The sequence below is a fragment of the Microcaecilia unicolor genome, chromosome 6, assembly GCF_901765095.1.
Source record: "Microcaecilia unicolor chromosome 6, aMicUni1.1, whole genome shotgun sequence".
NCBI classification, from domain to species: domain Eukaryota; kingdom Metazoa; phylum Chordata; class Amphibia; order Gymnophiona; family Siphonopidae; genus Microcaecilia; species Microcaecilia unicolor.
The window spans coordinates 62,565,844-62,580,011 of NC_044036.1; the positions used below are offsets into that span (position 1 = coordinate 62,565,844).

The window sequence follows — 14,168 nt, forward strand, 5'->3', positions numbered from 1 at the left end:
TTTTATAAAGCAAAGTTGAAGGATATGTGCCAAACTGGCAATTTTATTTTGTCAGCATCAGAATAGAGAGAGAAAGCAGTAGAGCCAAAGGAAGGGAAAAAGTCTTCCAAGGTTTTCTTCCTGTTTTGCTTAATCAGGCATTTACATTTGTTAAGCAAAGTATATGCCATTGCTGTGATTATACTGTTATGTGTGTTGACATATTTGCCATTATAGTAGACATATCTGATCAACTTTGATATGGCATAATGTAACTATATTTAAAACTATTGTTTTTTTTCCCCACATTAAGTAAGTGGTTTATGTTGATGCAGGGCAGCTGTTGGGCAGAATACTTAGAAATCCATCATCAAGTGCATTCTAAGGCATTATTTTGTAGTATCCCAAGAAACATTACTCATGTCTCTCTCTATATATATATTTATCTATATCTATCTATCTATCTATCTATCCATCTATAGTGCCCACCCATATTAGCTCTGGGCCCACCCAAAATCTCAGGTCTGGCTACGCCACTGCTGTATATAAAGTTTCTATGCTACAGAAGCATAACTTAAGGAAGTATTTAAAAAAAAAAAAAAGAGAGAGAGAGAAGCTGATGCATGAAACAATAACAAAGTTAGCTGGTGGAGTAAAAATCATATCATAATTGAAATGGCATGGGACAGATACAGAGTTCCAAAAAAATCAGTAGGTAGGGTAAATACACAAATTAGCTAGGCCTAATGATCTTTCTTTGTCAGCAGTATTCCTTTTTTTCTATAATGACTTTGTGCTTATTTATAGCAACATCAAGCACTGATTTCCATGACCAATAAAAATCATCTTTGCACCTAAGTTTATTTAACTATTTATGGGGCCCTTTTACTAAGCCGCGTAAGTGTCTATGCGCATCCAATGTGTACTAGAATGGAGTTACTGCCCAACTACTGTGTGGCTCTTGCGGTAATTTCATTTTTGGTGCATCCAAAAAATAAGTTTTATTTTCAGACGCGTGTATTGGACGCATGCCAAGTGGCATTTGACATGCGTAGGTCATTACCACCCGGTTACCGCATGAGACTTTACCGCTAGGTCAATGGCTGGAGGTAAGGTCTCAGGCCCAAAATGGACACAGTCCAATTTTGATTTTGCCGTACGTCCATTTTTGGCAAAAATTTTAAAAAGGCATTTTTTGCCAGCGCGCTGAGAAATGGATCTGTTTGCGCCCAAAACACGCACCTACACTACCGCAGGCCATTTTTCAGTGTACCTTAGTAAAAGGACCCCTATATTTGTTAATATGTCATAAATATGTAGCTTATGACTATTCCTTTGTTTGTATTTTCTGTTTTTTTTTTTTGTTAAGGTGGACCAAATGGGCTATCCACATGAAAATGAGAATGGCGTTTGTGTACAGCTTGTAACATGTTCTCCTGACTGGTATTATTTCTTTAGTATCACTGATCATTGCACTTGAAATTTCTGCTGTTGATACTCAGTAGTTTTAAACTTAAGTCTTACAAGCAGTTGGTGGTTCAGCTGTTTGGGGAGGCTAAGGTGGGGTAGGGTTAGAGCAAGACTAAGGTAGGATGGGGCTAGGATGGAGTGAGTAGGTTATGGTGGGACAAGGTAAAATCTTTAGGGTAGGGGAACAACACCTACATCAGCAGTAAAGGGACAGTAGGCACATTTTTGAACACAGCTGTGAAAGACCCTTTATTGTGCCTTTGGATCAGATGCACCAGCTGTCTCCCCCTGTTACCTCTGTTATTGATGGTATTATGCACACTGAATACACTCCAAGGAATTATGTACCAAAACAAAAATCAAAATAATACACACCTACATACAACATGTTGAACAGAGCAGTATCTGCTGTAGTCTGGAAATATATGCACGTACTTGAACATTGGCTCCCAGTCAGCCCTAGTTCCCCAGTCCATCATTTTTCTGTTGACCATTTGATCCATGGTATTCAGCAGCACTGTAACAGAAATCCTGTGGTTAATGGCAGCCATAAAATGATTTTTTTTTGGTATGTTGCCAAACAGCTACCAGGCCTCTAGTTTACTGTTGAGGTACCAAACATGTTTCGAATATGTATTATCTGTATTTGCAGTTTAGAGCAGCACACTGAGAACCAGGAAAGCCAAGGTTCCAATCCCACTGCTGCTTCTTGAGATCTTGGACAAGTCCCTTAACATTCTGTTGCCACAGGTACAAACTTAGGGGTTGATGCACAAAGCATTAGCTCAGCTTTAACCCAGTTTTACTGCGGGTTTTACCAGCCGAGCTAGGCTCAAATGGTTTCAGCAGGAGTGTTAACTCATGGTGAAACCATTACTGCAGACCGCATTTAAATGCACATTAATGCAGTTATTAATTACCCCACAGTAATGCTAAAATAAAGTTTCTCACATACATTTAGCATGGGAAACATTTTTCTCCGGGACCAGGGCAGTGTATAAGGGTTGGTTGAGAGGAGTGGGTGTCTAGTAGCACCCTATCTCTTCCTCCAACCAGACTACCCTGCCCTGAACTGCTTCCTACATCGGCCCCAACCTACCCAAACACCCCCCTGGCCCGGCCCAATAATAAATTGAAAAATTCCCAGGTGGTCTAATGGCCCCCACGTCCACCCCCTCACACACAAATCCTTGGTAGTCTCCCTCCTCTTCAGTCCCACACAAAACTCCCTAGTAGGCTAGTGCCCTCCCACCCTGTGACTCCCAACTCCATACCTGGAACGAGGCAGGAACATTGTCCACTCGCTCCTGCCATCTGCAAAATGATGGTATCCCACCCATGCGGTGCATCCTGGATGCACCAGATGGGGTGGAGCACTTACATTTTGCAGATGGTGGTACCTGGGGGCAGGAGCAAGTTGGCATCACTCCTGTCTCATTCCAGGTACGGGGTTGGGGTCACTGGGTGGGAGGTGGGGGGCACTAGACTAATTTAAAATATATATTTTGATTAGTTTTCAGAGGCTAAAAGCTTTCTTGGGTCAGGACAGTATACTCTTATTATGGTGTACTGCCTTGACCTGAGGAAGGTGGTTTGGGCCTCTGAAAGCTAGTCAAAAATGTATTGTCAGTCCAATAGAAAGGTATAATGTTATTTTCTATTTTTGGTTTTATTTTAATTTATTAACCTTTAGAGTGGAATAACATGGTTACCACTCTACTTTATCCTAAATTAAAAATAGAAATATTTTATCACCCTTATTGTCTGACCATTTAATTTTTTAAATCATGTTGGTCCCAGTCTCTGGTTTCTGCTTTCCTCTACCTTCTCTAAACTCTTTTCTTTACTTCATCTACTACATCCATTTCCAACATTCATTTTTTCTTTTCTGCTTTCTTCCATTTATTTTTCTGCATCTGTGTCCATAATTCATTGATTCTTATTATCCAGGCTTCAATTTCCCTCTTTTTATTGCATTTCCCTATGGCTTTGTATCTCTTTCCCTTAACCTGGCCCTCCTGTTCTCCAGTCTTTCAGTAACTCTCTCCCACTTCAATCCTGCATCTCCCCTTTCTCTGCACCCCCTTCTATTCAGCATCTCTCACCCCTTCTCTCCTCCATGCCCATCCAGAATCCCCCCTCTCTCTCCCACTTCCATCCAGCATCTCAGCTCTCTCTCTCTCTCTCTCTCTCTCTCTTGTTCCTTCTTTCCAGCATCTCTTTTCTCTCCTCTCTCTCCCCTCCTTCCTTCCAACATATTTCATCCCTCACTCTCCCTCTAGCATCTCTCCTCTCTCCCTTCCACCATCTCTTCTATCTCTCCCTGTACTTCTATCTACCATCTCTCCTCTCTCCCCTTCCTTCCATACATCATCTCTTCTTTCTGTCCCCACTTTCATTCAGCATCTCTCCCCCCCTCTCTCTTTCTCTCTCTCTTCCATTCAGCATCACTCCTTTCTCTCCCTCTCTCTCCCTTCTGTCTAGCATCTTTTCCTTCCTCCTTCCATCCATCCTGCATCTGTTTTCTTTCTCTCTCTTCCATCCAGCACCTCATCTCTCGCTTTCACCTCTTCCATCCAGCATCTCCCTATTTTCTCACCTTCTGCATCCAGTATCTCTTCTCTCTCCTCACCTCTCCTATTACCCCTAACTTCTTCTTCCCCCCCCCCCCCCCCAGCACCTCAGCCACTGGTGCTTCCCGGGACTAGCTGTGGCATTAATTAAGAGAACATTCAGAGAGCCACAACCTCTATTCTTGTGGTTGCCAGCTCTCTCAGTCCCATCTCATCTGAAACGGGGCATTGATGTCAGAGGGGGCAGTTATAACTGAATATCTGAAGCCCTAAGCATAAAGTATCTTATGCATACCAGTAGTTCTTGCTGGATCAGGCCTGCAGCTATCAGGGCTATTGTAGTGGTGTACAGTTGGGTACAGTAAATTTTTGGTAGGTTTTGGAGGGCTCATAATAAAGTATAAGGGGGTAAAGGTGAGATGTGTACCTGGGACCTTTTTATGTGAAGTCCACTACAGTACCTCCTAGAGTGCTCTGCTGTTCTGCTGGGATGTCTGTGTGGCCAGTTTACTAAGAATGCTGGCTTCTCCTACATCCCAGTGGCTTGATTTTGTGTGTTTTTCATTTGGACATTTTTTTTTAATGGTCCAAAAGATAAATGCACCGAGTACAGCAAAGTCTAGAAAAAAGCCATTTTCGAAACAAAGAGATGTTTTTCATTTTCAAAAATCATTTACCACTTTGAATTGTAGACGTTTTGAGCAAAACATCCAAAGTCGGATTTAAATGTCATATTGAAAATGCCTCTCTGTATCTCCTACAATCAGAGTGATATGCTTCTTCATAATACATTTTTTTGCTTGCAGCTCAGTAATGTTTTGGGATATTCGACCACCCAAAACGGCTACTAACCTGCCAGTGCCAGCGAAGAAAATGAATGAAGAAAAGTTCCCTGATGGGCCTCAAGAAATACCCACTACATTTATAAACTTAGATCTTGCTTGGAAGCCTTTAATTAAGGTACCACATTCAATTTATGAATCTACAGTATATTGGGAGCAGTTATTTAAAAAATGATTTACATAATCAGCTTTCTGAAACTTAGCCATTTTGAGAGGAGGGGTTCTGGTGGGGGGAGGGGGATTAGGTTGGGGGAAGGGGAAAATAAATGCTTCCTTATCATCTGCTCCAGACCCTTCCCGGCGAGTTGGTAATATGCACTCCTACCAACAGAAGGAGACTGAGAATTATTGAGTAATAACACCTGTATAAGGGGCTGTGCAACCCTGACCTACTCAGTATTTCTCAATCTCCCAGCAGAGGTAGGTGAGTTTGTGCATCCCTGCTCTTCTTTGGTTGGGTGTAGCCTCTAGCCTAAAATCTTTGTTCTAGTAATTTTGCTTGATTTTTTTAAAATCTTGTAAAGAAGAACAAACTCTTCGAATGCAGAGAAATTGACTAACTGGTAGGTTATATTTGAGGCTGAATGGATGATAACTTCCAAATTGTGGCAGTGTATTTTAGCACAGCAATAAATTGGCTATATTTGCATTTTGTCCCGTAATGGCCACACACTAATTTCTTAATTAATTCATGGTCATCACCATAGGAGCCCTTACTGTCACCTATCTACTAGGTGGTAAGGGCTCCTGTACTAATTCCACGCTAATCGGGCAGCATGCGGCAATGTACCCACACTCCCCAATTAGCGCAGGGCATGCCTACTCTCTGCCCATAGCCATGCCTCCCACACTAAAAAATAGGAAGTATTTTTAGCATGGGATTAGCATGTGCTAATCTGCACACTGCCACCAAACACCTCATCGCATCTTGCAGGAATGCTTTTTGGCACCTAGTAGGTATGCGCTAGTGTCTACCACAGCTTAGTAAAAGGGCCCCATCATTTTCTAAATATATTGTCTGTAGAATTACAAATGCACAACAGCAAAAAAGTTATTAATTCTCTGTTCTTAGAATTTAAAGAAAGGGATTCTTCTGTGCTGTGAGCTTTTCTCCAGAAGAATTTATGTTTATAATTTAGTATGAAAATGGCAATTGATGGCAAGAAACTCTAATCTTAAAGCTTTTTCATGTGCTTTCCGGCATGGGAGTCTGAAATGAAATAGGTAATATAATGTACTTCTTGTGCATGATAATCCTTTGCCTTTATAGAGCATAAAGTTATGTACCAGTTTGAAAATGATCTAAGTCTGTACCTTTGGGATATTAGACATTGTGTTTTGACACTATTCATTCTCATAAACAGGTAACTATATCTAGGATCGACACAGGTGGAGAATACAGTCCTATTAAAATTAGCCTGGGAGAAGAGCATTACAGTACCAAAATACAAGGTAATAATGGCATAATATTCATTTCCAGGAAACATTATTAAGATGGTTTTAAGTACTGTTGATAGTGTTATAAACAATAACAAAACACAGTTAAGCATCTCAAGATAACAAAACAGTAAAAATGTTTACATGGGCATGAAATGACTCTGCAACTTCGCAGAGCAAACATTACCTGGTCACTGTATATGCATGTTATAAATCTCTTGTGAGAAAAGATTAAGGAACACATTGACAACCCCCCCCCCCCCCCAAAAAAAAAAACCAAAAAAAAACAGATATTTGAAAATTAAAAAGTTTGCTATTATTTTCACATTAAAAACCAAGAGCACACAACAAATTAGCAATTACGAACTACAGACCAACTTTTGACAAAGCATAATAATGATGATTGGATTAGCTTGTTTTGCTGATAATATCCAATCCAATTGCTATATATTGTCCATTTTTATCGTAAAGGCAATAACTTTTGCTTTGAGACCCTATTTACTAAGCTGTATTAACTGCTTAAAACTGGTTTTAGCACACATTAACAAAGTGGTGTTGCACTATCAGAGAAGTGTATTAGAATTAGCACATGCTAAATGCTGAGTTAAACAGCTAACATTGAAAATTCAATATTGGGGTGGGGAATGGGTGAACACATTGCCTTAAAGTTAACACAGAGGTCATTACTTAGTCTTCATTTTTTCTGTAGAGCAAGTAAGACATACTCATTGTTCTCTCTCTCTCTCTCTCTCTCTTATCTAGTAAAATGTTTTTCTTTTCAGAAGCATTTTGTCACACATGGACTTCTCTATTTTTCTCTTCTAGTATCTGTAGTTAGGACTTTTGTTCTTTCTTTTTGCATTCTCCTTCTGTCACTCCCTTTTGAGGTGCTTTGTAATTCATTTTTGGCGTGTGTCTGAGATGTGCATCCAAACTTTTTTTTTTCCGGGCACACGTAAGGACGCACACCAAATGGCATTTGACGTGCGTAGGTCATTACCGCCCAGTTACCGCATGAGTCTTTACCGCTAGGTCAATGGCTGGTGGTAAGGTATCAGACCCAAAATGGACGCTCAGCAATTTTGATTTTGCTGCATGTCCATTTTCAGCAAAAATTTTAAAAAAGGCATTTTTTACAGGTGTGCTGAAAAATGATTCTGCGCGCACTCAAAACCCGCGCCTACACTACCACAAGCCATGTTTCTGCGCACTTTAGTAAAAGGACCCCTCAACATGTAATTAAACTCTGGAATTTGTTGCCAAAGAATATAGTAAAAGCAGTTAACTTAGCAGGGTTTATTTTATTTTAATAACGTTTTTTATTGGAACTTTAGTAGTTATAACAGCTTCACAACTCCAACTAAAAATTCAACAACAACGTACTAGACTACATTCGTCTATTACCATACATATGTATATCCAGAGTTCCAATATTTTCTCAAATTTATATCCACCAGTCCCATTACCCACCCATCCCCTTTCCCCTCCCCCTGTCCCTCCCCTTCCTCCCTCCCTTCCTGCTTGCATGTAGTCAAATGCTGAATAGACTGCCATGGGGACAAGTGGAAAGAAAACTTAGCAGGGTTTAAAAGAAAAGTCTATAAGCCATTATTAAGATGGACTTGGAAATATCCACTGATTGTTCTGGGATAAGCAGCATAAAATCTGTTTTACTCTTTTGGGATCTTGCCAGATACTTATGACCTGGATTGGCCACTTTTGGAAACAGGATACCGAGCTGGATGGACCTTCAGTCTATCCCAGTATGGCAACACTTATATTCTTATTTTCCCATCCCCAGAAATGCCTCTGGTCAATGTGGAAAAGTTTACCCATGTTGCAGAAAAGTGTGGTTAATCTTTCTTGCATTTAGGGTTGGCAATAATCAAAACCCCCATTTCAATAAGTAAAACCCTGCTTTGCTTATAGAAATGCCTTTAATTTTTGCCCTCCCTAACAGCACGGTCCAAACCTAACATTTTAGCAAAAACGGAAGCAAAGGGAAATCACTTTTACTGCTAGATTGTATCCTTCTGTGACTTAAGTCAAACTGAATATAATTTACAATGTATTTGTGAACTACATGTGTGTATTACAAATTAATTTTATGTCAACTTTTTAAGATAAATTTCAAGTTGAGGTCAAAAAGGAAAAAAATGAAGGAAATGTTGATTACAGTAACTTAACATCTGCCTCAACAAAAAATCTTAAACCACTTGACAACATCAACACCAACTTTTTTATTGGAAGTGAAGTAAGTTTAACAAATAATATTGTTATGTTTAAAATGTCTACCTGAAAGCATTTGAAATTTAAGCTTGCAGATAACAGCAAGACCAGTTTGTAAATGTGATTAAAAAGTAGTGGGACAATTTTCAATTTGCCTTGAACAGCTCAGAGACCCATGGATACCTTTTGCCCACAGGGTTGTAAATTCATTTTCAAAAGACCGTCTCTGCCACAGACAAGGAATGGGTCTCTGCTGAAGAGCTTTCATTCCCTGATTCCATCCAGAGGATGCTTAAGACCTTCCCTTGTGAGCTGCAGGTCGAGAGTAGGCCAGGGCACTTTTTCTGTGCTCTCTCAAATACCTGGATTCTGCTAAGAAGCTGGTGGCTGTACCATCCTCTCTTTCAGAGTGGATGTAGGAGCTCCAGACACTATCCCCTAGATTCTGTATAGTACGTTTTGAGTTGCGTTTGCAAATCCGGTCGTATTTTGGATTTGCGCATGCAACTTAATTGGCTTAATAAGCCATTCAGCACCAGTAATTGCCACTTAACAAGCAATTATTTACACTAATTGGCTTTAATTAGAATTTATGCGCACAACTTGCTAAGTGTATTCTATAAAGTGGTGTGTGTAAATTCTACCACACAGATCTCAAAAGTGAGCATGGTCATGGGAGGAGCATGGGCAGGTCGCGGGCATTCCTAACATGTATGCGCAGTGTTATAGAATATACCCACTCTGTGCCTAAATTAGGTGTGGAAATTTACACCAAGTTTTACATGGTATAAATGGCCATGCTTACATTTAGTCACCACTAAGTGTATTGTATAAACCATGCCAAAAAAAATATTCCTAGATGTATTCTATAAACTATGCCTAAAGGTAGGCATGCTTTATAGAGTACACCTAGGCATATATGTTTTTGGCGCCAATTTTTTAGGCATGATATATAGAATCTAGCCCTATAGGGGCAATTCTATAACTTGGCACCAATTCTATAATGACACATGGAGGGGCATAATCGAACGGTACCAGCCATCTCCGTGGTCGGCTCCGTAAATGGGCGGAGCCAACCGTATTTTCGAAAAAGATGGCCGGCCATCTTTTTTTCGATAATACAGTTGGGGCCGCCCAAATATCAAAGATGGCCGGGTTTGAGATGGTCGGCCTTGGGTTTTGCCCATAATGGAAACTGAAGCCGGCCATCTCAAACCCGGTCAAATCCAAGGCATTTGGTTGTGGGAGGGGTCAGCATTTGTAGTGCACTGTACATAAGTACATAAGTACATAAGTAGTGCCATACTGGGAAAGACCAAAGGTCCATCTAGCCCAGCATCCTGTCACCGACAGTGGCCAATCCAGGTCAAGGGCACCTGGCACGCTCCCCAAACGTAAAAACATTCCAGACAAGTTATACCTAAAAATGCGGAATTTTTCCAAGTCCATTTAATAGCGGTCTATGGACTTGTCCTTTAGGAATCTATCTAACCCCTTTTTAAACTCCGTCAAGCTAACCGCCCGTACCACGTTCTCCGGCAACGAATTCCAGAGTCTAATTACACGTTGGGTGAAGAAAAATTTTCTCCGATTCGTTTTAAATTTACCACACTGTAGCTTCAACTCATGCCCTCTAGTCCTAGTATTTTTGGATAGCGTGAACAGTCGCTTCACATCCACCCGATCCATTCCACTCATTATTTATACACTTCTATCATATCTCCCCTCAGCCGTCTCTTCTCCAAGCTGAAAAGCCCTAGCCTTCTCAGCCTCTCTTCGTAGGAAAGTCGTCCCATCCCCACTATCATTTTCGTCGCCCTTCGCTGTACCTTTTCCAATTCTACTATATCTTTTTTGAGATACGGAGACCAGTACTGAACACAATACTCCAGGTGCGGTCGCACCATGGAGCGATACAACGGCATTATAACATCCGCACACCTGGACTCCATACCCTTCCTAATAACACCCAACATTCTATTCGCTTTCCTAGCCGCAGCAGCACACTGAGCAGAAGGTTTCAGCGTATCATCGACGACGACACCCAGATCCCTTTCTTGATCCGTAACTCCTAACGCGGAACCTTGCAAGACGTAGCTATAATTCGGGTTCCTCTTACCCACATGCATCACTTTGCACTTGTCAACATTGAACTTCATCTGCCACTTGCACGCCCATTCTCCCAGTCTCGCAAGGTCCTCCTGTAATCGTTCACATTCCTCCTGCGACTTGACGACCCTGAATAATTTTGTGTCATCGGCGAATTTAATTACCTCACTAGTTATTCCCATCTCTAGGTCATTTATAAATACATTAAAAAGCAACGGACCCAGCACAAACCCGTGCGGGACCCCACTAACTACCCTCCTCCACTGAGAATACTGGCCACGCAATCCTACTCTCTGCTTCCTATCTTTCAACCAGTTCTTAATCCATAATAATACCCTACCTCCGATTCCATGACTCTGCAATTTCTTCAGGAGTCTTTCGTGCGGCACTTTGTCAAACGCCTTCTGAAAATCCAGATATACAATATCAACCGGCTCCCCATTGTCCACATGTTTGCTTACCCCCTCAAAAAAATGCATTAGATTGGTGAGGCAAGACTTCCCTTCACTAAATCCGTGCTGACTTTGTCTCATCAGTCCATGTTTTTGTATATGCTCTGCAATTTTATTCTTAATAATAGCCTCCACCATCTTGCCCGGCACCGACGTCAGACTCACCGGTCTATAATTTCCCGGATCTCCTCTGGAACCCTTCTTAAAAATCGGAGTAACATTGGCTACCCTCCAGTCTTCCGGTACTACACTCGATTTTAGGGACAGATTGCATATTTCTAACAGTAGCTCCGCAAGTTCATTTTTTAGTTCTATTAATACTCTGGGATGAATACCATCAGGTCCCGGTGATTTACTACTCTTCAGCTTGCTGAACTGACCCATTACATCCTCCAAGGTTACAGAGAATTTGTTTAGTTTCTCCGACTCCCCTGCTTCAAATATTCTTTCCGGCACCGGTGTCCCCCCCAAATCCTCCTCGGTGAAGACCGAAGCAAAGAATTCATTTAATTTCTCCGCTACGGCTTTGTCCTCCTTGATCGCCCCTTTAACACCATTTTCGTCCAGCGGCCCAACCGACTCTTTGGCCGGTTTCCTGCTTTTAATGTATCTAAAAAAATTTTACTATGTATTTTTGCTTCCAACGCTAATTTCTTCTCAAAGTCCTTTTTTGCCCTCCTTATCTCCGCTTTGCATTTGGCTTGGCATTCCTTATGATCTATCCTGTTACTTTCAGTTGGTTCTCTTCTCCACTTTCTGAAGGATTGTTTTTTGGCTCTAATGATTTCCTTTATCTTACTGTTTAGCCACGCCGGCTGACGTTTAGTCTTTTTTCCCTTTTTTCTAATACGTGGAATATATTTGTCCTGAACCTCCAGGATGGTGTTTTTAAACAGCATCCACGCCTGATGCAAGTTTTTTACTCTGCGAGCTGCTCCTTTCAGTCTTTTTTTCACCATTTTTCTCATTTTGTCGTAATCACCTTTTCTATAGTTAAACGCTAGCGTACTTGATTTCCTAGTTTCACTTCCTTCAATGCCAGGACACCAACTGAGCACCCTAGGGGGCACTGCATTGGACTTCAAACATTGCTCCCAGATGCATACCTCCCTTACCTTGGGTGCTGAGCCCCCCCAAATCCCCCCCAAAACCCACTTCCCACAATTGTACACCATTACCATAGCCCTTATTGGTAAAGGGGGGCACCTACATGTGGGTACAGTGGGTTTGGGGTTTTTTTGGAGGGCTTAACATTTACCACCACAAGTGTAACAGGTAGGGGGGGGATGGGCCTGGGTCCACCTGCCTGAAGTGCACTACACCCAATACTGCTCCAGGGACCTGCATACTGTTGTCAGGGAGCTGGGTATGACATTTGAGGCTGGCATAGAGGCTGGAAAAAAAGTTTTTAAAAAAATTTTTGGGGGGTGGGAAGGGGTTGATGACCACTGGGGGAGTCAGGGGAGGTGATCCCCGATTCCCTCCGGTGGTCATCTGATCAGCTTGGGCACTTTTTTGGGACTTGGACCTGAAAAAAAGGGACCAAGTAAAGTCGGCCAAATGCTCGTCAAGGCCGGCTTTCTTTTTTCCATTATCGGGCGAAGCCAGCCATCTCAAACCACGCCCCTGTCCCACCTTCGCTACCCTACCGAAATGCCCCCTTGAACTTTCATCGGCCCCGCGACGGAAAGCAGTTGAAGCCGGCCAAAATCGGCTTTCGATTATACCGATTTGGCCGACTTCAGGAGATCGCCGGCCATGTCCTGATTTGTGTCGGAAGATGGCCAGCGATCTCTTTCGAAAATAAGCTGGTTAGTGTGCCTAAGTCCTTACAGAATACTAACGCAAACCTGCTTTGGCATGCCAAAAGTTAGACAGGATCACTTGTGCAAGGTCAATGGCTGCTGTAAATGAGTGTGCCTAGGTATACGTTATGCACATTGTTTGGTTACACATCCACTGCCACCTATGATATGTCTGTGTGTACACCCTCTTGCAATTATAAACCTTACAGAATAATGCCTAGTGAATATACATATATCACTGCTGATTATCAGCGCCAGTGATGCACTTAGGTGGCATGTATTTCTAGGTGCCCATTTATAGAATTACCCCAGATATTCCTTGTTGGTAAGAAGGCAGGTATGAAATTTTTGAGTCCAGGTGGCTGAGGGTTGTCCATGTGGCTGAATCTGCCCTTAAAAGAGCCAAGAAGTCTGTAACCCATGAATTGCTAACTCCTGGACATTATTCAAAGTTGTTAAATCAAGGATTATGAAAAATTGCAAGAAGACTTTATGAGACTGAGAGACTGGGCATCCGAATGGCAGATGACGTTTAATATGAGCAAGTACAAAGTGATGCATGTGGAAAGAGGAACTCAAACTATAGTTACATGATGCAAAGTTCCACATTAGGAGTCACTGCCCAGGAAAAGGATCTAGTTGTTATTGTTGATACGTTGAAACCCTCTGCTCAGTGTGCAGTGGCAGCTAAGAAAGGAAATAGAATGTTAGGAATTATTAGGAAAGAAATGGAAAACATAAATGAAAATGTTATGATGTCTTTGTATCGCTCCATGAAGCGACCTCACCTTGAATACTGTGTGCAATTTTGGTCATTGCATCTCAAAAAAGATATAGGAGAATTTAAAAAGGTACAGAGAAGGGTGACGAAAATGATAAAGGGGATGGGATGATTCCCTATAATGAAAGGCTAAAGCGGCTAGGGCTCTTCAGCTTGGAGAAGAAACAGCTAAGGGGAGATATGATAGAGGTCTATAAAATACTGAGTGGAGTGGAATGGGTAAAAGTGAATCACTTCTTTACTCTTTCCAAAAAGTACTAGGACTAGGGGCCACACAATGAAGCTACTAAGTAGTAAATTTAAAATAAACTGGAGAAAATATTTCATATTTCTTCACTCGACGTACAATTAAACTTTGGAATTTGTTGCCAGAGAATGTGATAAAAGCAGTTAGCTTAACAAGTTTTAAAAAAGGTTTGGATAATTTCCTAAAAGAAAATTCAATATGGTATTATTAAGGTGGACTTAGGAAAATCCACTGCATATTTCTA

General features: G+C 41.5%; 1 protein-coding gene across 1 annotated transcript in view; it reads left to right on the forward strand.

Annotated features, from left to right (window-relative positions):
* The window catches only part of WDR63 (WD repeat domain 63), a 153,140-nt gene that overhangs the window by 113,571 nt on the left and 25,401 nt on the right, over window positions 1-14,168 (forward strand). The window contains exons 14-17 of the mRNA XM_030206324.1: window positions 1,349-1,422; window positions 4,829-4,982; window positions 6,229-6,316; window positions 8,425-8,555. Coding sequence (XP_030062184.1) covers window positions 1,349-1,422; window positions 4,829-4,982; window positions 6,229-6,316; window positions 8,425-8,555 — 447 coding nt within the window. The remainder of the gene's footprint in view (window positions 1-1,348; window positions 1,423-4,828; window positions 4,983-6,228; window positions 6,317-8,424; window positions 8,556-14,168) is intronic.